The sequence below is a fragment of the Carlito syrichta genome, unplaced genomic scaffold, assembly GCF_000164805.1.
Source record: "Carlito syrichta isolate Samal-C Ts95f unplaced genomic scaffold, Tarsius_syrichta-2.0.1 Scaffold303210, whole genome shotgun sequence".
In the NCBI taxonomy this organism is placed as follows: Eukaryota; Metazoa; Chordata; class Mammalia; order Primates; family Tarsiidae; genus Carlito; species Carlito syrichta.
The window spans coordinates 22,857-46,538 of NW_007247306.1; the positions used below are offsets into that span (position 1 = coordinate 22,857).

Here is a 23,682-nt window from a genome sequence, read left to right on the forward strand (position 1 = left end):
TCACCTCAGCCTCCCAAAGGCGTGGGATTACAGGCTGAGCCACCAAGCCCGGCTTAACATTCTTTCTCCATGGGCTCCTTTCCCTCTATTTCAAACATAAATAAGTGCCCCCCCATCCTAAAAATTGTATCTGGCTAGGTGCGGTGGCTCATGCCTATAATCCCAGCACTTTGAGAGGTGGAAGCGAGAGGAATACATGAGCCCAGGACTTTGAGACCAGCATGGGCAACACAGCGAGACCTTGTCTCTACAATAAATAAAAAAAATTAGTCAGATGTGGTGGTGCACGCCTGTAGTCCCAGCTATTTGGAAGTCTGACATGGAAGGATTATCTGAGCTTAGCAGGTCGAGGCTTCAGTGGCTGTGAATGTGCTACTGCACTCCAGCCTGGGCAACAGAGTGTGACTCCAACCAAAAAAACAAAGCCGGGCTTGGTGGCACATGCCTGTAATCCCAGCACTTTGGGAGGCAGAGGAGAGAGGACTGCCTAAACCCAGGGGTTTGAGACCAGCCTGGGCAACTAACTTTGGTGGCCGTGAGCCACTGTACTCCAGCTTGGGCAACAGTGAGACTCCAACTCAACAAACAAAAACTGTATCTAGGCCTGCAGACCCTGTGGTGGTCCTCGGGACCTCTCCTCTCTCTTTTCCCATTATACTCTTGCAACCTGCCCCATATGCCCGCTTCTTTCCCACACTATCCCCCATGGAACAACTACTTTTTTACTCTCTACTCCCAGCTGAAGAGGAAAAGCAGGACACTGCCCCACTCTACAGGCCTGTGAGAAGAAAAACAGATCAGAGAAGTAGTAGGAGCTGATGCCATAAAAGGTGAGAAAGGTGCTCATGTTCATATCCATATTGTCTAGAAGAGGCTGGGTATGGTGGTTCATGCCTGTAATCCCAGAATGGAGAAGAGTGAAAACTGGGACAACCCAAGTGGCCAGCAACAAGGATCTGGCTAAATATAGCATGATAACATATGATGAAATAGTAAGTTAAGCAGCCATTAAAAATCATGTTTTCAAAGAATATTCAGTGACATGGAAGAATGCCCATATTTTACATTCAACAAATAAAATTGTGTGCCTGGAATGAACCTGATGTTTGCTCGTCTTTGGTAAAGGGATGTTGCTGTGGGAGGATAAACACATGCTCACAAGATTAGAAGGAAATGCCATGAAATGTTAACAGGAGTTATTTCTGGGTATTGTATTATGGGTGAGTTTTGTTTTTGTTTATATTTTAATGTAAACGCAAATATCCTACAATGAGCATGTATTAAAAACGTGATTCAACTTTTTTTTTGTTACCTATGTTACCTAGGCTGGTCTCAAATTCCTGGGCTCAAGCAATTCTCATGCTGTAGTCTCCTGTGTAGTTGGGGTTATAAGTATGCACCATCATGCTAGGCTTTGATTTAACTTTTTTTTTAAGCAGCAGGAAAAATCTTGAGAAAGTTACAGAGAAATGAGGAGGCTTGGTTCAGGGCTGACAAGTGGCCCTTGGGGCTTTACTGACTACATCTTTTTTTTGTTCAGGCCGCCTCCTCTTTCCCATGCTGCAATAATCTTCTGCTTGTTCTCCACACACCCAGACTTTGTCACCAAATTCATCCTCCACATTGGCCACAAACCAATGTGATTTTCCCAGTGTACAAATCTGCTCCTGTTGCTGTCCATTTAAAACTTTCTATGGTTCCCTAATACCTATTGCTAACTGTTTTAATAGCTAACGTTTGCATGTTTTCTAAGGGCAGGCACTGTTCTAAGTGCTTGGTATGTATTAATTCAATTCCATATAATATAGTACAGTTAATGTTCTGGAGAAAAAACACAGATGCACAGAAAGGTTAAGTAACTTGCTTAAGGACACACAGCCAGTAAGCAGTACAGCCTAGAAGCAAACACAGGTAATGTGATTCCAGATTCAGTGTTCTTAACCACTGCACTGAACTTACCAATGGAATAAAGCACAAAGTCCTTAGTGTGACATTCATGGCCTGTCATAACTGTCCTCCAGTTATTTCTATAGTCTCCTCATTACCATTGCCTCGCCACACTTAAACTATGCTGTCAAAATTGAGTAATACATAGTTCCCCAAAACACCTGTGGGTCTGCGATTATGAGCACAGTTTCACAGTGCCATGTGTTTGTTTTTGTTGGTCCCTCTAGTTGGAGAGTCCATTTCCCCCTTTTGAATGGTTAACCTCAATTCTTTCTTCAAGACTCAGTTCACATGTTGCTTTATCTGAAAGACTTCCCTGATGCTGCCCCAGGCTTGGATGGATGCTCCCTAGGTAGGTGCTCCCTCAGCACCTGAGTCATAACTTGTCAGTGCCCTTATCACATTCAACCGCAATCACCTCCTTCAATATCCGTCTCCCCCCACTAAACTCAACTCTTCGTATCAGGACAAGGACAGTGTTTGATTCATCTGTGTCTCCAGGACCTAGCCCAGGCCTGGCATAAATCAGGCTTCATTAAGTGTTTGCCAAACTGAACCCGGTTTTGAGTGGTTACCTAACACCCATGTTCTCCCTGCTTTGGCTACCAGAGGCCCTTGTCTGGGGATTCAGCCCACAACCAACAGTCCTAACAGCTATACTAGGAGAACACTTTAAACTAGGGCAGAGGGCTGGCAGTCCCTATCCTGGGATCTGGGAATGCACCATTGTGTTGCTGTATATTTCAGACCCTCAGATGCTATTCCTGGCACCTTGTCTCTCAAAGCCAGTTATCCCCATCAGTGACAGTTTCAGGGTAAGCCCCTACCAATGAGTTGAGAATGGTTAAAAGCAGATGAGAGGAAACTGGGCCAATGTTTATCTAAGACAAAAACAGATATTCCAGCAACAGATTTGGCCATTCTCCAAAAGGAGTGTCTTGCGATAGCCTGCCTGGGTGTTAGATAAGCCCTGTAATTATCTGTGTGGTCAGCATTACACCCAACAGTTCACAGGGCCCTCAGAGAAAATGACCCTCCTCTGTCCTTGAAATAAATCATGTTTCTGAGTATTTGCTATATTTCAGAATCACAAAACTATTCCAAAAGACCGGATCCTGGGGGTACCACCAGGAGCCAGCAATCAGCAAACCACCTGATAGAACTAAAGAAGTGGGGAAGGGAAACAGAAAATAAACATCCAGTGGCCAGAACCAAAGAGATTTACAGGAGAATGAGAAAGGTATTTGTTCAATCAACATCAACTGAACTAAACTCTATGGGATGGTTCTTTAAGGACAAAGGAACTGGTTCTCCTCAAGGAGAGAGACTCATGGGGATGATGAGGAGGCAGTCTCAAGAAGCCAGCAGAGCTGAAGACTCTGAGCACCAACCAGTGGAGACAGGATAAGGACTTGGTCAGTGGACTATCAGAATTTTGGTCTGAGGGTGCAAACATGGAGACAAGATGTAATACCTGGTGGGACTGCAGGCCAATGATGGAGGAGTAGGCCTGAATAGTTACGTAGATCTCGGGCTGGAAGTCGATGCAAGATCCAGGCACTCGGAAGGGCCGAAGGAGCCCACATAGGCAGCGGGACAGGGCGTGGAAAACTTCATCAAACAGGATCTCCCCTGTGGAATCATCCTGAGGGCAATGCAGAGAAAGATCTCTCAAGGGTGTTCAAAGGCAGCCCTACACAGAGGGCAGAAACAAGCAGCTTCTAGGGGTCACTAGGACCCTTAGTTCATGGTTGATCACATTTCCAAATACAGTGCCACAGATGGAATGGGATCTGTCTTGAAACATACACCAGCTGGATGCAGTGGCTCAAGCCTGTAAACCCAGCACTTTGAAAGGCTGAGGCAAGAGGACTGTCTGAACTCAGGGGTTCCAGACTAGCCTGAGCAACTTGGTGAGACCTTGTCTCTACAATAAATAAAAAAATAAGCCGGGTGTGGTAGCGCATGCCTGTAGTTCCAGCTACTTGGAAGGCTGAGGTGGAAGGATTACCTGAGCCCAGCAGGTCAAGGCTGCAGTGGGCCATGAATGAGCCACTGCCCTCCAGTCTGGGCAACAGAGTGAAAAAAAAATAAACATACACCATTCCTTTATAAGCCTGTCTTCTTTTCACAATGGTATGTTGGGGCCATTTTTTACTTCCACTGGGCCATTCTCTCTCCTCCTCACCCCCAACCCTATTCTTTTTTCCCATAGTCTCCCTCTAACTGCTTACCACAATGCCAGTAGATGGGCTAAGGTCCAGCTCAATGACAAAGCGATACTGCCAAGCCAGGAAGGTGACCCGGGTGGAAGGTACGAGGAGGAATGGCCTTGGGACCACTGGTTCTTCTGGCTGCCACCCAGGGGGTAGGACACTGAGGACTTCCAACTCCTGCTCAGACTGAAGCTGACAATTAAGACAGAGAGCAAAAGAAAGGATCAGGGAAGAGTCACCCCTTTCTTCCCAGAATCTACCTTCTATACCCAAAATGACATACTACTGGCTCCACCTCCCTCAACCCAATCACGTACTCTTCCCCCCACTATACGGAAAAATTATTTTAAAAATTTCCATCATTTTGTGAGTAGTGTCACTTGCCCTTCCCAGACAGAGAGCCTTCAGAGTTAGTCTCCCTTCCTGTTTCTAGCACCCTCCTAAAAAACAGATCCTTCTGGGTCAGTCCTTCACATTCTGCCTGTCTCTATGCCTTACCAGCATCTCCTGAGGAGTGGCCTGCACATTTTGATGCAGATGATTGAGGAACCAAGCCAGGCGAACATTTCGGGAAATTCGATAATCCTTTTTCATTAGCAGGAACACCTGCCCAGCTTCTTCCACCTGAGGACAAAGAGATATTAATAAACCTAAAAAAAAAATGGCACTGATTTCCTAGAATATAGAGATCACTGTGCAAGAAACTTGCCCAAGGAGCTCACAATCTATGAGGCAAGGCAGCAGAGGTGAAAAGTTTGCCCCCACCTCCATGCAAGGTGTTCTAGGGAGTCAATTCTCAACTCTGCTCCATTTGCCCTACACGGACCTCTATCTAGATGAAGTGACCTTTCCGTATTGTTTCCATAAATGTTTATATGGATTTCTCCCATGAACTATAAGCTCTTAAAGGTGGGGATTGTGTTTTATTCCATTTTTGTGCCCCTGTGGTTGGCAAATTGCTTAAAACAGGGTAGCTACTCAATAAGCCCCTGATACACCACATGAACACTAGATAGTTCCTCCTAGTAAGTGTTGACAACAGCAACATTAAAGAAATCTTCACTGGGTGAATGGCAATTCTCCTGAATACCTCAAAAGCAAAACTCCGTGGGTCATGGTCTCCACTCCTGCACTTCTCAGTTGTCAGTATTCTAGTTCCTTCCTCCATTGCCTTATAGGTGATCTTCAACAATGTTCTAACAAGCATCAGTTCCCTTCCCATATCCTTGTCCTTCCACTACACAAGCCCTGTCAAGTCTTATCTCAGGATGAATTAGACATTTTCCCTTATCCACAAATATACTGTAGCACCTACACTCTGACAGAAGCTTGTCACCTTGCCAGCAGTGCCAACTTCAACAGGTCTTTATCAGTCCTTCTGGTTTCTTCCTGGTCAAAAGGTTTTCCAGTCTCTCAATACCCTAACTCCCAGCAGATAAACTTGCCCACTGTTCACCCAGAAAATAAAGGTTAACTGGTCTGAACTCCCCCAATACCTTTTCTTAATTAGTTCTTATCTGTAACATTTCTTACTGCCTTACTCTTGCCTGTTCTAGACAAACAGCAAATTTCTTCTCCAGTGAAGGGAAGGACCCAGGCTGCAAGAATTGAAGAGTGGGTAGTAGAGAAGAAATGGACAGAAGTCAATGACTGCTGAAAGGAAGAATTTTTTTTTTTTTTTTTGTAAAATGGGAAACCATGCACAGGGAAGAGACTGAAAAAGCCCTAAGAAAAGCAGTAATGATGGTTGCCTGAAGTCAGAGAAAAGTGTGGAGAGCAGACATACAATGGTTAAAAATATAGAAAGTCTTTCTTCTTCCCCAAGACAGAGGCAAGGGTTAAAAAAAATACAAAACCATAGCTTATGCCTATAATCCTAACGTGCCCAGCTAATTTCTTAAATTTTTTTGAAGAGATGATGTCTCACTGTTGCTCAGGCTGGTCTCAAACCCCTGGCCTCAAGTGATGCTTTCACCTCAGCCTCTTAAAGTGCTAGGATTATAGGCACAAACCACCACGACCAGCCCTCATTCAGTCTTCAAAACAAAATATTTAGCAAGAGAAAACTGAGGTCCAAAAAGTTAAATGATTTAACATAAGCCGTAGGTATAGGGTCAGAAGTCAAGGTCTGATGAACTGCAAAGCCCATGTACGAAGAGTGACAAATGGATAAAACTGAGAACTTAAGATCAGAAGAAATTTAGAACGGTCACAAGAAACATGAGGGGGGTAATAAGCAGAAAGGATGCTTTGACAATAAGACTAAAAGACAATTTAAACATCAATATATTGTGACTCCATACTATTTTGTGTTATGTCTCTGTAGCATCTAAAAATCACACGCTGGGAAATACGACTCTACAATGCTGCTTCCCCAAACGTGCTGAGACAGGCACTCCCTAGGATTTTGGATTTTATCCTGAGATGCAGGTGAAGCTAACTAAAGGGTTTCAGTAGGACAATAATGTTATATTTGCATTAAAAAAAAATTCCGGCCGGGCTCGGTGTCTCAGCCTGTAATCCCGTGCCTTTGGGAGGCTGAGGTGGGTGGATTGCCTGAGCCCGCGGGTTCCAGACCCGCCTGGGCAGCGAGACCTCATCTCTACAATAAATCAAAAAATCAGCCGGGCGTGGTAGCGCATGCCTGTAATTCCGGCTACTCAGAAGGCTGAGGCGGAAGGATCGCCGGAGCCCAGCAGGTTGAGGCTGCGGTGGCCGGGAGCGGCCACTGCACTCCAGTCTGGGTGACAGAGTGAGACTCCAACTCAAAAAAAAACAAAAACAAAAAATTCCCTTCGGCTAGCATGTGATTCAGAAAGACCTCCCTAACAACCCGGGGATATGACAGCAGCTTAGACTAGAGTTACTCAAAGTAACCATTCTGCGAACCGTTTGAGACTGGTCCTTTTGATGAAACAATGCAAGATAATGCTAGAATGCAAAACCATTCCTGTCTTTTATGGAGATGGTCTTGTTATGGAAAAAAAAAAGTCAGCTGAACTAAACAGTGAGCTTAGTTGCATTTCAGGGGGTTATTAGAGTAGGACAGACAAGAAATGGTGATTAATTGAGGACAGAGGAAAAGTAACAAAAAGGAAGGTGTCAAGGATGATTAAGGTACATTAGAAGCTAGTTTGTCACAGAATGACTTTCAAGGTAGCTAGAAAAATTAGAGATGGTTATAACTATCATTCCTAACCACTCCTTCCTCTTGAAAAGTTCCATCAAATTGTACACTTATGCTACAAATCTAAAATCAGAAGAGGGGTCTGTTTATTGGCAAAGAAGGAAATCGCATCAATTACTAGTCCTTTGTTTCTCTGATCCTTCGTTTTAGGGTGGAATACTAAGCCAGGCAACCTCTCCATCAGATCTAACTTAGCTGGTGTATGTTATTATCTGCTGACTATGCTGGATCCTGCCAAAGTTCTTGTCTAATACAGGATTTACAAGACTTATTGGGTTAAAAAAAGACAAAGAAAAAAAGATGGTTTGGGGTCAGGGTATTATCAGAATAGAAAGGATATCCTAATTTAACAGTGTTTTCCTTTACTACACTATCCCCAGAGCCTAGTGCAGTTCCTGGCACATAGGATGTTCAATAAAATTTTGCTAAATAAGTAAGTTCACTATATCTTCCCCCTCATTGCCATTCACTCACTCATCATCTCTTACTTTAAGTTCTAAGCAAAGCAAACTGGACATTTAAGACTAATCATGGTCGTGTGCAGTGGCTCACACCTGTAATCCCAGTCCTTTGGGAAGCCAAGGCAGGAGGACTGCTTGAGGTCAGGAGTTCAAGACCAGTCTAGGCAACACAGTGAGACACCTCCTCCCTAATAAAATAAAATGTTAGCCTGGCAAGGTGGAGCATACCTGTAGTCCAAGTTATTTGGGAGGCTAAGGTGGGAGTATCCCTTGAGCCCAGGAGCTTGAGGTTACAGTGAGCTATGATCATGCCACTACACTCTAGCCTAGGTGACAGAGCAAGAGCAAGACCTTGTCTTTAAAAACAAAAAATAATAAAGTAAATCATAATCAGTACAACTGTTCTTAAGGTGAGGTCATCTTAACACTAGTGTCAATATCATTTTCCTTTTGTTGTTTGGTATTTAGTAAAAACTTTTTTTTTTCCAATGACCAGTCTGTTTCAGCTATGCAAAGAAAAACCAAGAGAACAAGTTTGGGCCCATATTGGGCCTGGGTTAAAAGTGGAAAGGGTCTGGGCTCGGTGGCTCAGCCTGTAATCCCGCACCTTTGGGAGGCTGAGGTAAGTGGATTGCCTGAGCCTGCGGGTTCGAGACCCGCTTGGGCAGGCGAGACCTCATCTCTACAATAAAATAAAAAAATAAGCCAGGCGTGGTAGCGCGCGCCTGTAATTCCAGCTACTCGGAAGGCTGAGGCGAAAGGATCGCTGGAGCCCAGCAGGTCGAGGCTGCGGTGGCCGGGAGCGGCCACTGCACCAGTCTGGGTGACAGAATGAAACTCCAACTCAAAAAAGCAAACAAACAAAGAAAGTGGAAAGGGTACATGTCCACGGGTCAACATATAAGGACAGAGTTGGGGCACTTGGTCACATCATACAGGACTAAATACTTGGTAAATCTGGATTTAATAAGTAAACCCTTCCATGATTGCCTGCACTAAGTTACGGACCTCTGTTAGGCATTCATAAGGCACTCTATTTCTTCATCATGGCACCTGACAGAATTTACAATTAAGAATTTATACACTTTTTAATGTGTTACCCCTATAAGTCTGGAAGATCCAGGGAGGTAGAGGCCATGTCTACATATTGTTCCTTGCTGTAACCCTAGCATCTAGCACCATGTCAAGACATACTAAGTGTTCAAACAATATTTGCTGAATGAATGTATGAATAAAGAAAAATGCTCTTAAAAGTTATATTTACTGTTTCCAGCTATGTTCTTAATTTCTTACCAATGATTCCTCGTTTTTTACTCTTGTCAACATGTTTTTTGTTGTTTAAGAGTTCCCTTATTACTTTATGGAAAAATTAACCTATTCTAGTTTGGATTTGTCCTTTACTTCCACAAAAGTTGTTTTTTTACAACTTATTATACTTATGTATCTTATTTTCTAGCATTAGCTTCTTTTTTTTTTTTTTTTGGAGTTGGAGTCTCACTCAGACTGGAGTGCAGTGGCCACTCCCGACCATGGCAGCCTCGACCTGCTGGGCTCCGGCGATCCTTCTGCCTCAGCCTTCCAAGTAGCTGGAACTACAGGCGTGCACTACCATGACTGGCTCATTTTTTATTTATTGTAGAGATGAAGTCTCGCCAAGTTGCCCAGGCGGGTCTCGAACTCGTGGGCTCAGGCAATCCACTCACCTCAGCCTCCCAAAGGCATGAGATTACAGACTGAGCCACTGAGCCTGGTTCATTAGCTTCTTTTTTAATGTTCCTGGAATCCTGGGGGAGTAGTACCGGGATTCAAATGGATTTGCTTTAGGTTTCACTTTATTTGTTTTAGAAGGAAGAACAGTGTTCTGGGAAGAAAGTATGATTTGACAGCTGAGACTCTGGGCTTGAGCATGTTTCTCCCTCCATAAAATACTACCACCTACCCAGATGACATGTGAAAGCATCTTATAAAAAGTGCTACATAAATGCACACAGTATAACAAGGTCTTATTGTTTACTTTCCTTCTTTGAGTTGGAAGTCCTGTGCAGACACTCACTTCAGCTTTTTGTGCTCATCTCCATTTAGTTGGTATAGTTGGAAATGTCCTCACACAGAGCCAGAATCTGTCTTTTTGATAACATCTTGACCCATTCTCGAAATCTGTTATCTTGAAAATATCTAACCCACTTTTGGTTTTACCTCCTAAAGTCACTCAGGGAAAGCTTGACTCTCTGCCAAAGTAGAGACTATCAAACATGTGATGACAGCCGAGTCTTTGCTTCCCCAGAATAAACACCTCTGAGTTCTTTATATGTCTAAATGGAATGGTTCCAAGTTTCCTCACTATTTTATGTCTTAGATTATGTGCCCAGAGTGAACTCTGGTTGGTCTACTTTTCAACTTAAAATATGGGACCAGAATGAAACACAATAACCAGGTGAAGTCACAGATTCAGATTCACCTAGGTTATATTTGCTTTTCTAGAAGTTTTACCGTTGACTCAGGTAACCTCATGACTTTCTCACTTGTGCTCCTGTTAAAAGACACATCCTCATTCTGTACTCATGCCCAGCTGGCTTTTTTGGGCACATACAACTATTCAATTAGTCCTATCAACTGTATAAATTCAATCTATTCTTCTATCGTGAAGCTTAGAGTGTTGTTCCTTCTCTTAGTAAATCTCTCCAGTGTAACTTCACAGCTAATTTGATCAGGATACCATCAATTCCTCATCCAACTCCAAAATTTATGGAGAGCCTGCTACATGCTAAGCACTGGGCTAGGTCATAATACTGTGGAAAGCAAAAATATGTATTTCCTACTCATAAAATTTTCTCTATAATGGGAGACAAAAACATTAATCAAATAACCACTCTATTGTATTATTACAAACTGAAAAAGCGTTCCAAAGGATAAGAATATGGTTCTATGTCAGCAAGTAGCAAAGTAATGCAACTCAGAATGGTAGGGAGAAAGTGAGTACTGAAGGCTGAGCAGCAGGGTTTGCTAAGTGAGGAGGGAATGGGGTAAACAAGATGGAGGGTGCAGTACTATTAAAAAGGTTTCTTCTGATTATTAATAGGCTGCTAAATTTCACCACTGTATGCTTTCATTTCTCCACTTTGCCTTGAAGGTTATGTTGAATGAGGGATTGACAGTCCAAAGACAAAATGAAGTCTAGTTCATCAATCAGTTCTTACAGAATCCATCTTCTTGAAAACAGGAATATTTGCCTAACATTTGCCTAGCCTTCTTGCAACATCTCCCCTTACATATGATCCCGTAAAGTCAACAACTACATTTTCAAAATATCATTTCAAAGTTCTCTTCACTTTCAAGATGTGATTTATCAAAACCAAGAGACCTCATAATTTTTTTTTTTGAGTTGGAGTCAGAGTCTCACTTTGTCGCAGTGGCACGCTCATGATCACAGCGGCCTTGACCTGCTGGGCTCAGGCGATCTTTCTGCCTCAGCCTTCCAAGTGGCTGCAACTACAGCCATGCACCACCACATTCAGCTAATTTTCTGTATTGTAGAGATGAGGTCTCGTCAAGTTGCCCAGGCTGGTCTTGAACCCGTGAGACCTAATAATTCAAGCAACTAGAATGGTGTTTTTCTTTTTCTTTTTTTTTCTTTTTTTGAATCAGAGTCTCACTCTGTCACTCAGGCTGGAGTGCAGCAGCACAATCTCAGCCACTGCAGCCTCAACCTGCTAGTCTCAGGCGATCTTTCCACCTCAGCCTCCCAAAGAGATGGAACTACAGGCATGTGCCACCATACCTGGCTAATTTTTAAATTAATTGTAGAGATGTGGTCTCACCATGTTGCTCAGGCTGGTCTTGAACCCCTGAGTTCAGGCAATCCTCTCGCCTCTGTCTCCCAAAGTGCTGGGATTACAGGCATGAGCCACTGCACCTAGCTAGAATGTTTTTCTTTTTCTTTTTTTTTTTTTTTGAGTTGGAGTCTCACTCTGTCACCCAGACTGGAGTGCAATGGCCGATCCTGGCCACCGCAACCTCCATCTGCTGGGCTCCGGCGATCCTTCCGCCTCAGCCTTCCAAGTAGCTGGAACTACAGATGCGCGCTACCACGCCCGGCTAATTTTTGATTTGTTGTAGAGATGAGGTCTTGTCAAGTTGCCCAGGCGGGTCTCGAACCCACAGGCTCAGGCAATCCACACACTGCGGCCTCCCAAAGTGCTGGGATTACAGGCTGAGCCACCGAGCCCGACCAAGAATGTTTTTCAAAGTGGAATCCAAGGACCAGTTGCATCAAAATCATCTGAAGTTCATAATTTAAAAAAACTGAATTGAGAGTTGATGGGGCTCAAGGATTTACATTTTAACAACATGATTCTTCCACACTAACATTTGAGAACCTCTAAATCAGTTTTTACAGTATCCATGCTCATACGGAGTTTCAAGTCCACAATATCAATCTGCCTTGAGTCTGAAGTGTATTACTCTTGGAATTATCTGGCAAAGACAAAGCAGTGTTTTGGATTCAGAGACCTGGGTTCAAGTATGATTCAATTACTTGCTATCTAGGTGAACTTGAACAAGTTATTTAATTATTCCAGGCCTCAGTTTCTTCACTGGTAGCAATGTGGATAAGCATATCTTCAAAGGGATGTTGTTGCAATTAAACAGGAAGAGTCTGAACAATGATAGAGGAAGGCTATCATTCTTTGGAACATTTATTGAGGCCTACATACCATTTATACCAAGATAAATAAGAGATTACTAAGCACTATGCTGCATATCACGTGTACCAGGATGGTCCTACTCACCAATTTGTTTTCTACTAGTTTTTTGCACCTGTCCTTTTGTGCTTAAGGTCTGAATTATTTTTTGAGCCTTTTTAAACCCTTATGCTGTCTTCTGTTAACAGACTCCCATAAAATAACATAGATTTCCTCCCCCTTTAACTGGCCGAAGTCTCTTTATCTCTATATGCCAAAGTCTTGAACCCCTCAAGTTATATCTTCTTCTCCAGCTTTATCTCTCACCAATCCCTTCAGTTAAGAGCATGCATTCCAGTGTTAGTCTCTAGGATCAAATGCTGGTTCTGCTGCTTATTAACTCTATGGCTTTGGCACAGAGACTTAAACTTCCTGTACCTCAGTTTCCTCATCAGTGAAAGAGGGATAATAAAAGTGCCCACTTTAGGAGCATCAGATGATACTTAGTAAGCACTTAGTAACTGTTAGCCAGTCTCATTGTCACCTGCATCCACAAGAGGAGCTGCTTCCTCTCAGTTTTCTGAAGGCTCCAAGTTCCTTCTCATCGCAAGATCTTCACCATTCTCTCTGCCTGTAATGTTCTCTGTCTCTTCTTACAGCCAACTTCTTCAGGCTTAAATGTCATTTCTCTGAGAAGCCTTCCTGATTCACAACGCTTCCACTTCCTCTTTTTTTTTTTTTTTAAGCCGGAGTCTAACTCTGTTGCCTAGGCTAGAGTGCAGTGGCATGCTCACCACCACCGCAGCCTTGACCTGCTGGGCTCAGGCAATCCTTTCGCCTCAGTCTTCCAAATAGCTGGAACTACAGGTGCATACCACCATGCCTGGCCAATTTTCTGATTTATTATAGAGATGAGGTCTCACCAAGTTGCCCAGGCTGGTCTCGAACCCCTAGACTCAGGCAATTCTCTTGCCTTGGCCTCGCAAAGTGCTGGGAATGCAGGCTTGAGTCACTGCGCCCAGCTTCACCTCCTACTTCTTAATAAGGCAGGTTACAGCCAGGCACAGTGGCTCATACTTGTAATCCCAGCACTTTCGGAGGCTGAGGCAGGAGAATTGCTTGAGCCCAAGGAGTTTGAGACCAGCTTGGGCAACATAACAAGACCCTGACTCTACAGAAAAACAAAAAACAAAAAATTAGCCAGGCATGGTGGCATGTGCCTGTAGTCCCAGCTACTCAGGAGGCTGAGGGAAGGATTGCCTGAGCCCAGGAGGTCAACACTTCAGTGAGACCAGATCATGCCACTGCACTCCAGCCTGGGTGACAGAGTGAGACCCTGACTCAAAAACAAAAACAAAAGTAGGTTAAGAACTCCTGTTAAACACCCTCCTTCACTTCTTTCCAGAACTTATTATCATAATTCAATGTTTGTTTACGCCATAAAGATAGGGAGCAAATCTGTGTTACACTGCTCCGTATCCACCCTGATACTTAGCACAATGCTGAGTCCATGCCAGCACTCATAAACTATTTCAAGTATTTGATGAATGAATGATTTCCTGAATCTGATATGCTCTATCTTTCTTGAAATCCTGACAACCTTTAAAAGAAAGTCACCTGCTGGGCTCGGTGGCTCAGCCTGTAATCCTGTACCTTTGGGAGGCTGAGGTGAGTGGATTGCCTGAGCCCACGGGTTCGAGACCCACCTGGGCAGCGAGACCTCATCTCTACAATAAATAAAAAAATCAGCCGGGCATGGTAGCGCATGCCTGTAATTCTGGCTACTTGGAAGGCTGAGGCGGAAGGATTGCCAGAGCCCAGCAGGTCGAGGCTGCGGTGGCCGGGAGCGGCCACTGCACTCCAGTCTGGGCGACAGAGTGAGACTCCAACTCAAAAAAAAAAAAGAAAGTCACCTTATTACATCCAGGGAAAGAACTCTTCACTTCTTTTACCTTCTGATAAAATTTTTAGAAGCACAAACCAACAACTTAACAAGACTGCTTAATTTTTGGCTGAATGAGACTCCCAGGATTATGTGTCTTGACTCAAAATTACTTTAGATCTGCACTGTTCAATATGGTAACCGCTATCATATGAGGCTACTGGGCACTTGCAGTATTGCTAATACAAAACGAGATGAGCTGTAAATGTAAAATACATTAGACTTTAAAGACTTGGTACAAAAAAGGTAAACATCTCATAATTTTAAAATATTCATTATATGCTATAATGATATTTTGGAAATATTGAGTTAGATAAAACATATTAAAATTCATTTCACTTGTTTCACTTTTTTATGTGGCTATTAGAAAATGTAATATGACATAAATGGCTTGCATTAGATTTCTATAAGGCAGAGTCGTTTTAGACTATCTGTTTAAAAGATATGGTTATTTCTCCACAATATCCCATTTCCTCTCATTCTAATCTGCAACTAAACATATTCTAAACTATTTCATAGGTTTTTCTCAATATTGATATTTCTGATGCATGGGCTACTCTACCACCTTTGTGAACATGGCTGATTCTTTCAAATAAGGCATAGTTTCCTACCACCATATTCAGTGTTATCACACCAAATCCCAATGAACTGGAGATTTACCATCCTGTGGCTACATTATTATTTTTACTATAAATGTTATGGTTAAGAACACAAGGTCTGGAGTCAGACCACCTGTTTTGGAGTCCTGATTATAATACTTACTAGCTGCGTAACTTTGTTACTCCTAATGTCCTCCTTGCCTCAGTTTCCTATACTGAAAAAAGGATATGATCATAGTGTCCACTTCATAGGATTGGAGATTAATTGATATTGGTAAAGTGCTCAGAATGGTGCCTCCCATGCAATAAGTTATGACTACTGTGTGTGTGTGTGTGTGTGTGTGTGTGTGTGTGTATTCCTCTCCCTTCCCACCTACTAGCGTATTCTCTTGTAATGCTGAGCACCTCTCCTAGTTTGTGGTGTTTTACACAAATCTGGGATTTTTATGCTCAGATTTTCTAACTCCGAACTCTGCTACTCCCCAGCTGAGTAGCTCTTGGGTAAGGTACTTAAACTCTCACGTTTCAGTTTTCAGTCTCTAGAAATGAGAGTGAATATTGCCACCTTCCCAGAAAAAAGTCTGAATGACACAAAGTTCTTTGCATGATCCTTAGAATCTAATGAACATATATGCCTTTAATGGTTTAATATATATGATCGTCACAATAAATCTTAAGACAGACTTTTATAAAGAAAGAAACAGGATACGGGAAGTTAAGACTTCCCCGAGGTTGCAGATAGTTACATGGCAGCGCCGATATTGGAACCAGGTCTCTCAGAGTCAAATGTTTTCTCACGAAACTAAAGCTGCTTTTCCAAAAGTATGAGCGTTAGAACTAAACTAATTCACGCTATTTGCATTCCAATGCTTGAAGACATGCAGAAACAGGCAAAGTAAGTCTATTGCCGCGGTCCCCACTGAAACTACCACAGAAAATCAAAATACGGGTTTTGTTCAAACCACCAACACTAGGTCAAAGAGTCGACGACGCGGATGAAATTTCAGTAAACAAAACAAAGCGAAGAATTTCTCCTCTAGCCCCCGAGGAAACTACGGACCGCGGGGAGGAGGTTCGATTGTCAGGCCTTCGGGGTTGGGCCGGTCCCAACCAAGACTACTCAGGCGGGCCACCCCCAGACCCAGAGGAGGCCAATGCCACGCCTGTCCGCCGGACCCTCCCCCTCGGATCTCTGGACCCAGCGCTGCGCCCACCCGCCCCTCACCTCCGGCTCCGGGCGCTCCGAGGCCATCACACAGCCCTCCCGCGCCGGCCCGGGCCTGTGAGGGCCTTCCACTCCTGACCCCTGACCTGGCTACCTCCGCACCAGGCAGGAACCGGAAGTGGATGGGAGGGCCGAGTTCCAAGTTATCTGATTGGTGAACGAGGCCTTGTCAGAGTTGCTCACAGAAAAACCGGAAGAGGAAGGTCTTGCGGCCGCTACCGCCGCCGCGATGCAGGTGAGCGCCGGCTTCGGCCAACTAGCGGTTAGCTAGCTTGGTATAAGGGGGCCGGGAGTTGGCTGGCTGGGGAAATGAAGAGTTGGGGCCGAGAGAAGCGTACGAAACCCGCGGCTGATAAGGGAACGCAGGATGGGGGGCAAGGCCAACTGGAAGGGGAGCGCCGCAGGTGAGATGTGGGGGTGGAGCCCGGCTGACAGGAGAGAGACGGACTCGGGCTAAATCAGGAGGGAGGAGGCAGCACTGACTTGCTTGGGTGTGGGAAAGGATTAGGTTGTAATTTGGGAAGGCTGAGAGGTAGTCCAAAGAAGACAGCTCAAGAAAGTGGTGGGTTGGCTCAGACCCGGTCATAGGCTATTAGATGGATGCAGACGTAACAGGGGATCTGTCATTGGAGAGAAGCCTGAGAAGTGAAGGAATTGTGTGCTACGGTGCCGCAAGCTAAACTGTTTATAATCTGAGGCCATAGTGGAATTCAGGATCAAGCTGCCGTCAGGCACATTATAGGGTTTGCAGGACGGTTTTGCATCATTCTTCCCAGCCTGTGCCCAAGAGTTGTTGAGGGTGAAGAAACAGGAGACCACAGATGGGAAGAAAATTCTTTGCAGACCTCCAGCATTTAAAATTGTCCAGTGCTTAAGAGCATGTGTAGTTTTTGTTTTTTCAGTTGTCACTTAGTTTCTTACACCTGGTAGTCTCTCAATAAATGTTTATGGGTTGATTAAGCTTGTGAAAAAAGAACAGGAATATTGACATAGAGATAAATTTGTGCAAATTAATTCAGCAAGGAGAAGGTTGAAATATCAAATGCTGAAAGCAAATGAAAAGCTAGGATGGTTGGTGGGGACAAGGTAGAGGGAAGAGCAGGGCTGATATCAGAGAAAGCTTCATGAAAAGCAGATTTCTCAGAGGTTGACAAGACAGCCAGGCTCACAAAGCAGATGTTAGGACAGAAACTGGAGTACATGTACTGCAGAGGTGCACATGAGATAATGAACTCCGGCATTATGTCTGGCAAAAATTTCTCAATGACGGAGAGTAGGATGTGTACCTAATGCAGAGGAAAACTAGGTGTGGATTAGGAGATGATGGGAGAAAGGAATCAGTTGGTGGGAGGACTTGGGGACAGGTGGACAGGTTGAAAGGTCTAAGGGTTGATGCTGTCTGTAACCCAAATACCAAAGATAGAAAACAACCTGGCTGTCCTGTGCCAATGAGATCCTGTGTTATCTGACTGGTGTTGCACAGTGTTTCCCTGGCTTTTCAGCCTTCCTCTGTATGTGTCATACTCAACATTTATTTGGGTAACCAACCTGTTCCTATTGGTGCAGAGGGAGGAGAAGCAGCTTGAGGCATCATTAGATGCACTGCTGAGTCAAGTGGCTGATCTGAAGAACTCACTGGGGAGTTTCATTTACAAGTTGGAAAACGAGTATGACCGGTTGACCTGGTAAGAGTTGCCAAGGCGAGCTGAGGAGGGTTCTATGGGCGGGGGGCCTGGCTTCCTGACGAATAGGACATTTCCAGTGATGTAACCATTTATCAGTTTGCAAACATCTTTTGGTTTGGAAATAGGTGGGTTTCCCAACATTTAACAAGTTCATGGCAAGGAAGTAGAGGAATGCTCAGTTTCCCAACCCAGGTACTTTTCTAGTTTTTGATGCTTACCCTTTGGCTTCTCTAGTGATGAGGTTTTCCCACTACAGTGGGGTCCAACTGCTCTAGAAGCATGGCTTCTATTTCTAGGCTGAAAAGGAGGCTTTAACCAGTTCTGAAGTTTTAGTTGTAGTGGTGTAGCCATGGTTCCTATTTTGCCAGTGTTCCCCACCCCATTCAAGCAATAAACTGCCTTGTTTCTACATCTGTATCAGAAACTGAAAGCATGTCCCTCTTTCCTAACTTCATCATCCCCGTTAACTAGTCTGGCTACCACCTAGGCTAGTCATAGGGCTATGAGACTTTTGCGGATGAATCTTGGTGTTCCTGGTCAGAGGATCCTTTAGAAACTACTTACTGGGAACTACCCTAGGGAAGTGGTGGAACATTCTGACACCTTCTTACCACTACCAGGCCCTCAGTCCTGGACAGCTTTGCCTTGCTCTCTGGACAGCTGAATACTCTGAACAAGGTCTTGAAGCACGAAAAGACACCACTGTTCCGTAACCAGGTCATCATCCCTTTGGTGTTGTCCCCAGACCGAGATGAAGATCTCATGGTAAGAAGAGAAAAGGTACAAGTTGTGAAATAAAGTTCTTAGATGAGAACCCAGATCACTGTTTTTGATTGTTATTCTGACTGGGTTAGAGGTTTTATTGTGGAATAATGTGTGGCAGTAGGAAGCAAGGGCTGCATTTTGGAGGTCTTGCGTTTGTCCTTCTGGAGGTGAGGGAGCCACTTCCAAATAATGGTATAATAACCTGAGGCATATGTCACCAAGGCAGAAATCTTTCTCTTCCAACATCTGTCTTGAGCCAAAAAGTCTATCCTTTTGTGATTTTGTATATTCTAGTCTTTGATGAAAATGTAGCAGAGAGAGGTAGTTTAATTTGCCCCGAGGTCTGGTAGAGACAGGGTGTGTGAAGGCAGAAATGAAGAATGGAGTAAAGGGGGCATTGTCCTAGGAAACTAGATATTGTATCTCGGGTTGTGTCTTCCCTGAAAATGCAGTTTGCTTGTGGAAGGGACTGTATATCAGGCTAGACTAACTCTTCTTGGAGTGCATAGTAGGATCAATAAAATCTGTGTGTTACAGCGACAGACTGAAGGTCGGGTGCCCGTTTTCAGCCATGAGGTAGTCCCTGACCATCTGAGAACCAAGCCTGATCCTGAGGTTGAAGAGCAGGAGAAGCAACTGACGACGGATGCTGCCCGCATTGGTGCAGATGCAGCTCAGGTTGGACTGAGTCATTGTCCTGCTGCCCCATCCTTGTCCCGTCATGAGAAGCTAGGATTTAACATTCCTATCTAGTAGAAATGCACCATTAGTTACACCAAAATTGCCTCTGGAGGAACACAAAAAATAAACATCTCCATATTATTTCCTACTTACCCTAAACTGCACAAACTTGTGTGTGTTACAGAAGCAGATCCAGAGCTTGAATAAAATGTGCTCAAACCTTCTGGAGAAAATCAATAAAGAGGAGCGAGAATCAGAGAGTGGAGGTATGGAGGGATTGGTGGCAAAATGGAGAGGTAGAGGTAGATAAGATTACGGGAAGCCGCGCTCGGTTGCTCAGCCTGTAATCTCATGCCTTGGGAGGCTGAGGTGAGTGAATTGCCTGAGCCTGTGGGTTCGAGACCCACCTGGGCAACTTGGTGAGACCTCATCTCTATAATAAATAAAAAAATTAGCCGGGTGTGGTAGCGCGCACCTGTAGTTCCAGCTACTTGGAAGGCTGAGGCGGAAAGATCGCCGGAACCCAGCAGGTCGAGGCTGCGGTGGCCGGGAGCGGCCACTGCACTCTAGTCTGGGCGACAGAGTGAGACTCCAACTCAAAAAAAAAAAAAAATTACTGGAATAGGAATGGTGGTTTAGGCAGAAGTGAAGTTAGGAAATGAGAATGAACTACTTGGGAAAGGGTTTGCGTCCAACGCCTTATTTAAGGTCAGCCTGAATCAAGTGGAAGAAATGGGCAAAGTGAGAAGAGAGAATTCTGAGATAGGCTTGGGGTTTCTCTGGCTCTTCCTTTGCGGTACAAGGGAGTCTAGATGTTGCTGACATCAGAACCTGCCAGACCCTGATACTCATACTGGTCTTTCAGCTGCCAGGTTCGGTCATGCACCAGAGGCATATGTCACAGTCCCCACTTCTTCTTTAGGTCTCCGGCCAAACAAGCAGACCTTTAACCCTGCAGACACCAATGCCTTGGTGGCAGCTGTTGCCTTTGGGAAGGGGCTGTCTAATTGGAGACCTTCAGGCAGCAGTGGTCCTGGCCAGCCAGGCCAGCCAGGAGCTGGGACAATCCTCGCAGGAAGCTCAGGATTACAGCAGGTGCAGATGGCAGGAGCTCCAAGCCAGCAGCAGCCAATGCTCAGTGGGGTACAAATGGCTCAAGCAGGTCAACCAGGTAAGGTGGCAGGGGTTGAAATGTAGCTGAGTTTGAGCAGGCAAGTGAGAGTAAGCTAGATTATCTGAGCCCCCAGCATTTCCAACCATGAAGATTTTCTCCTTTTCTTCTTTGCACCATAACTAGTAAACAATTTTCAGCAATAAAAAAGTCGTATCTGAGACTTCTGCAACAGGCACCAGAGAATGAGAAAGTACTTTGAGTAACAGAAACTGCTCTTGTCTTCCATCTATATCTCACACCTCTGTCTTAATATCCTTCTGTCTCATATACTTGGGTTATTAGGTGTGTTGTCAGTATCTCTTCATAAGTAGTGAAATCCATGGTCAGACCCTGTGACCATTTGGTAGGTGCATAAGAAATTGACAAGCAGGCAAGTTTCCCAGTCCTACATTTATTCTTTTCTCTGTATCCTGTCTCTCTTACTCTTGGCTTCCTGTCTTCTCTCCTGCTCACCGTTTTAATTATGAGAACAATTTAGATGCAAGCAGCTAAAGAGGTATTTCTTCCAAGTTGTCTGGGAAAAGGGACAATTAAAATGAGAGATTCTGTAGTTCTTATGATATTTTTCTAAAAAGGAAAAAGAAGAGAGAGAACATAGTACTCTTTTACCTGTGACATTAAATGGGGATCACATAGGTTTAGCTGTCTTTCAGGAGTGGATGAGCAGAAGACTGCTGGGTTGTGTTCTGACCCCTCCTACTATTTTCCCACATCATTCCTTTCCTCCTAGCCACCATCAGGGAGAGAGTTGGGTGAAGAACCACACCTCTCTTCTCTGCCAACCAGGTTCAGAGGCCACAGAAGTTCTGAGATGATAAAGAGGTAGCAGAAGGGGACCTGAAATACCACATGTCTGATTTGTCTTGAAAGTCTTACCTTGTTTCAGATATCTTTCTTCATGTTCTTTTTAGGGAAAATGCCAAGTGGAATAAAAACCAACATCAAGTCAGCTTCAATGCATCCCTACCAGCGGTGAGTGTGTGGCTAACAACCTCCATTCCCACGTGCTCTTTGTAGAGCTGGGCAGTGAAATTACCTTCTGTTCAAGGCTCATCTAGATGGGTACAGTAAAAAGAACATGAGCTTTCAGCAACAGACAAATCCCAGCTCCACCACTGACTCACTGTGTGATCTTGGACAAGTGACCTAAATTTTCTGAGCCTGCTTTCTCATCTGTAAATGGTGATGATACCTACCTCATAGGATTGTTGTGAGGATTAAAATGAAAAAATGAATGTAAAACATTCAGCACAGTATATGAAGTAATGGGTATTCAATAAATGATAGTTTTTACTATCTACTTTCTTTCCACTGTCTTCCACAATCCTTGATCCAGAATTTACCCTGATCTGTTACTGCTTCATGTCAATAGTGAGCTGATAGACACGAGAGCAAATAAACTTGTGCTTATTTCGTGCTGCCAGAAACTGTAGCAACCTTTGTGTCCTTGGAGGCACACTGTCTCTGCAGGTCCTTCTTCCTGGGTTCCATCCTGGATATCCTCTAAGCTGCAGGTTAAGAGGTTTCTGGGCTGGGACAAACTCCACCTACAGCTCTGGTAAAACTTGGGCCTGCTCTTCTCTGCGTCCTCTGAGAAGTCAGTTCAGCTCTTACCCGGGAAATAGTCACAAAGGCCCTTATCCTTTACCCTACCCTATATACATGAAGGAAAATGTCAAAGGACCAGTAGATGGGGAAATTCTCAGGAAGTGTTTCTGCCAGGCAGGACTGTGAGAAAGGGTTTTTCTTCAGCCCATGAAAATGTCCCTGCCAGGCACAGTGGCTCACGCCTGTAATCCCAGCACTTTGGAAGGCCGAGGCGAGAGGATTGCCTGAGCCCATGGGTTTGAGACCTGCCTGGACAACTTGGTGAGGTCTCATCTCTACAGTAAATAAAAAAAATTAGCTGGGCATGGTGGCACATGCCTATGGTTTTAGCTACTTGGAAGGCTGAGGCAGAAGGATAGCCTGCGCCCAGCAGTCAAGGCTGCGGAAGCCATGAGCATGCCACTACACTCCAGCCTGAGTGACAGAGTGAGACTCCGACTCAAAAAGAAAAAAAAAAAAAAAGAAGAAGCCCCTTTCCCTGGACTAAGTTTTCATATTTTGTAAGTTGAGGGGAATTGTACTTCACACTGCCAATAGGGTTTAGTTGTTCTTGTAAGAGCAGACTCTAGCCAGGATGGCTCTTCTCCTTTCCACTAAGCCTGTGGCTCAAATACAAGCCAGACTGAAGGTGGGAGGGGCAGCCCTCAATAGCTTTGCTTGCTTTTATAAACTTGAAGAACAGAGTAGGCTTGGACATCCAGCCTGAGCTGCCTTTCTTAGCACTCCTTTTTGGGCAAGGGCAGGGGATGAGTCAGCAGAAATGGACCAAAGGATTCCTGAGAATCATTGGCTGAGGGTTGTCTGACAGCAATTTATGAAAGCTACATAGGGATCAGAGACTATTTCAAGAGTGCTGCAAGGCAGTTCTGATTTGTTCTCCATAAAAAGTCTTATCTTTAATTAAATTTGATCTAAAAATCCTGAGACTTCCCTCCTGTTCTTACCTTCCAGTTGCATTTTTTTCTGTCTCTCTGTCACACACTGGTACTTTGGCATTTGCTCAGTGCCAAACAGAGTTCTGCCAGGCTGTGGCAGCAAAGCACTGGGAAAGTGGTCCCAGATGTCACATCTGTTCCTGTTGCATCAAGACAAGGAATGGTGTCTACAAAGTTCACTGTCCACAATACACAGCAGCAAGAGAGTCCTGTCATCACCTCTGAGGCAATGCCAGACCTTTCCCCTACTTTAAACAGTTCTGCCTCATTAGCCCACTCAGGTGTTCTTTATTTTGTCACCTCTTTTCCTTCCCACTAGAAGTGTCAAAGCTAACTGGCATATTGGATAGAGTTCTGGCTGTGTTTCTCTAAAACCCCTGGAGCATCTTTTGGTGATTGGTGTCCTTTATTTCACGAAAAGGTTCCCTCCGGTTGGATGGCACCAACCCCAAGTTTCTTTGTTGTCCCAGGCTAATACTGGCTTCATTCTCACCACACTATTAAAACAGATTCTGTGTCTTTCTAGAATTGAAATGTCCTTCTGTCTTAACAGGAACGTATGTAGGATGTTACCTACA

At 44.3% G+C, this 23,682-nt stretch overlaps 2 protein-coding genes across 4 annotated transcripts in view; one reads left to right on the forward strand and one right to left on the reverse strand.

The window, feature by feature from the left end:
• The window catches only part of SZT2 (SZT2, KICSTOR complex subunit), a gene marked incomplete at its 3' end in the record, with an annotated part of 39,108 nt that extends 22,754 nt beyond the window's left edge, over positions 1-16,354 (reverse strand). Inside the window, exons 1-4 of the mRNA XM_008058096.2 lie at positions 16,257-16,354; positions 4,662-4,787; positions 4,182-4,355; positions 3,422-3,592 (exon numbers count right to left, since the gene is read on the reverse strand). Coding sequence (XP_008056287.2) covers positions 3,422-3,592; positions 4,182-4,355; positions 4,662-4,787; positions 16,257-16,283 — 498 coding nt within the window. The remainder of the gene's footprint in view (positions 1-3,421; positions 3,593-4,181; positions 4,356-4,661; positions 4,788-16,256) is intronic.
• Positions 16,355-16,448: 94 nt separating this feature from the next.
• On the forward strand, positions 16,449-21,870 carry MED8 (mediator complex subunit 8). 3 transcript variants are annotated; one of them, XM_021712363.1, is made up of 7 exons: positions 16,449-16,491; positions 17,823-17,941; positions 18,562-18,706; positions 19,244-19,384; positions 19,572-19,653; positions 20,310-20,558; positions 21,473-21,870. In XM_021712363.1, the coding sequence occupies exons 1-7, from the start codon at positions 16,486-16,488 to the stop codon at positions 21,535-21,537; spliced, it is 807 nt and encodes a 268-aa protein (XP_021568038.1). In that variant the 5' UTR covers positions 16,449-16,485; the 3' UTR covers positions 21,538-21,870. The 3 variants fall into 3 exon arrangements, with proteins under 3 accessions (XP_021568038.1, XP_021568039.1, XP_021568040.1); XM_021712364.1 differs by lacking the exon at positions 16,449-16,491 and having other exon boundaries at positions 17,567-17,941; positions 18,580-18,706; XM_021712365.1 differs by lacking the exon at positions 16,449-16,491 and having other exon boundaries at positions 17,567-17,941; positions 18,602-18,706.
• Positions 21,871-23,682: the final 1,812 nt, after the last annotated feature.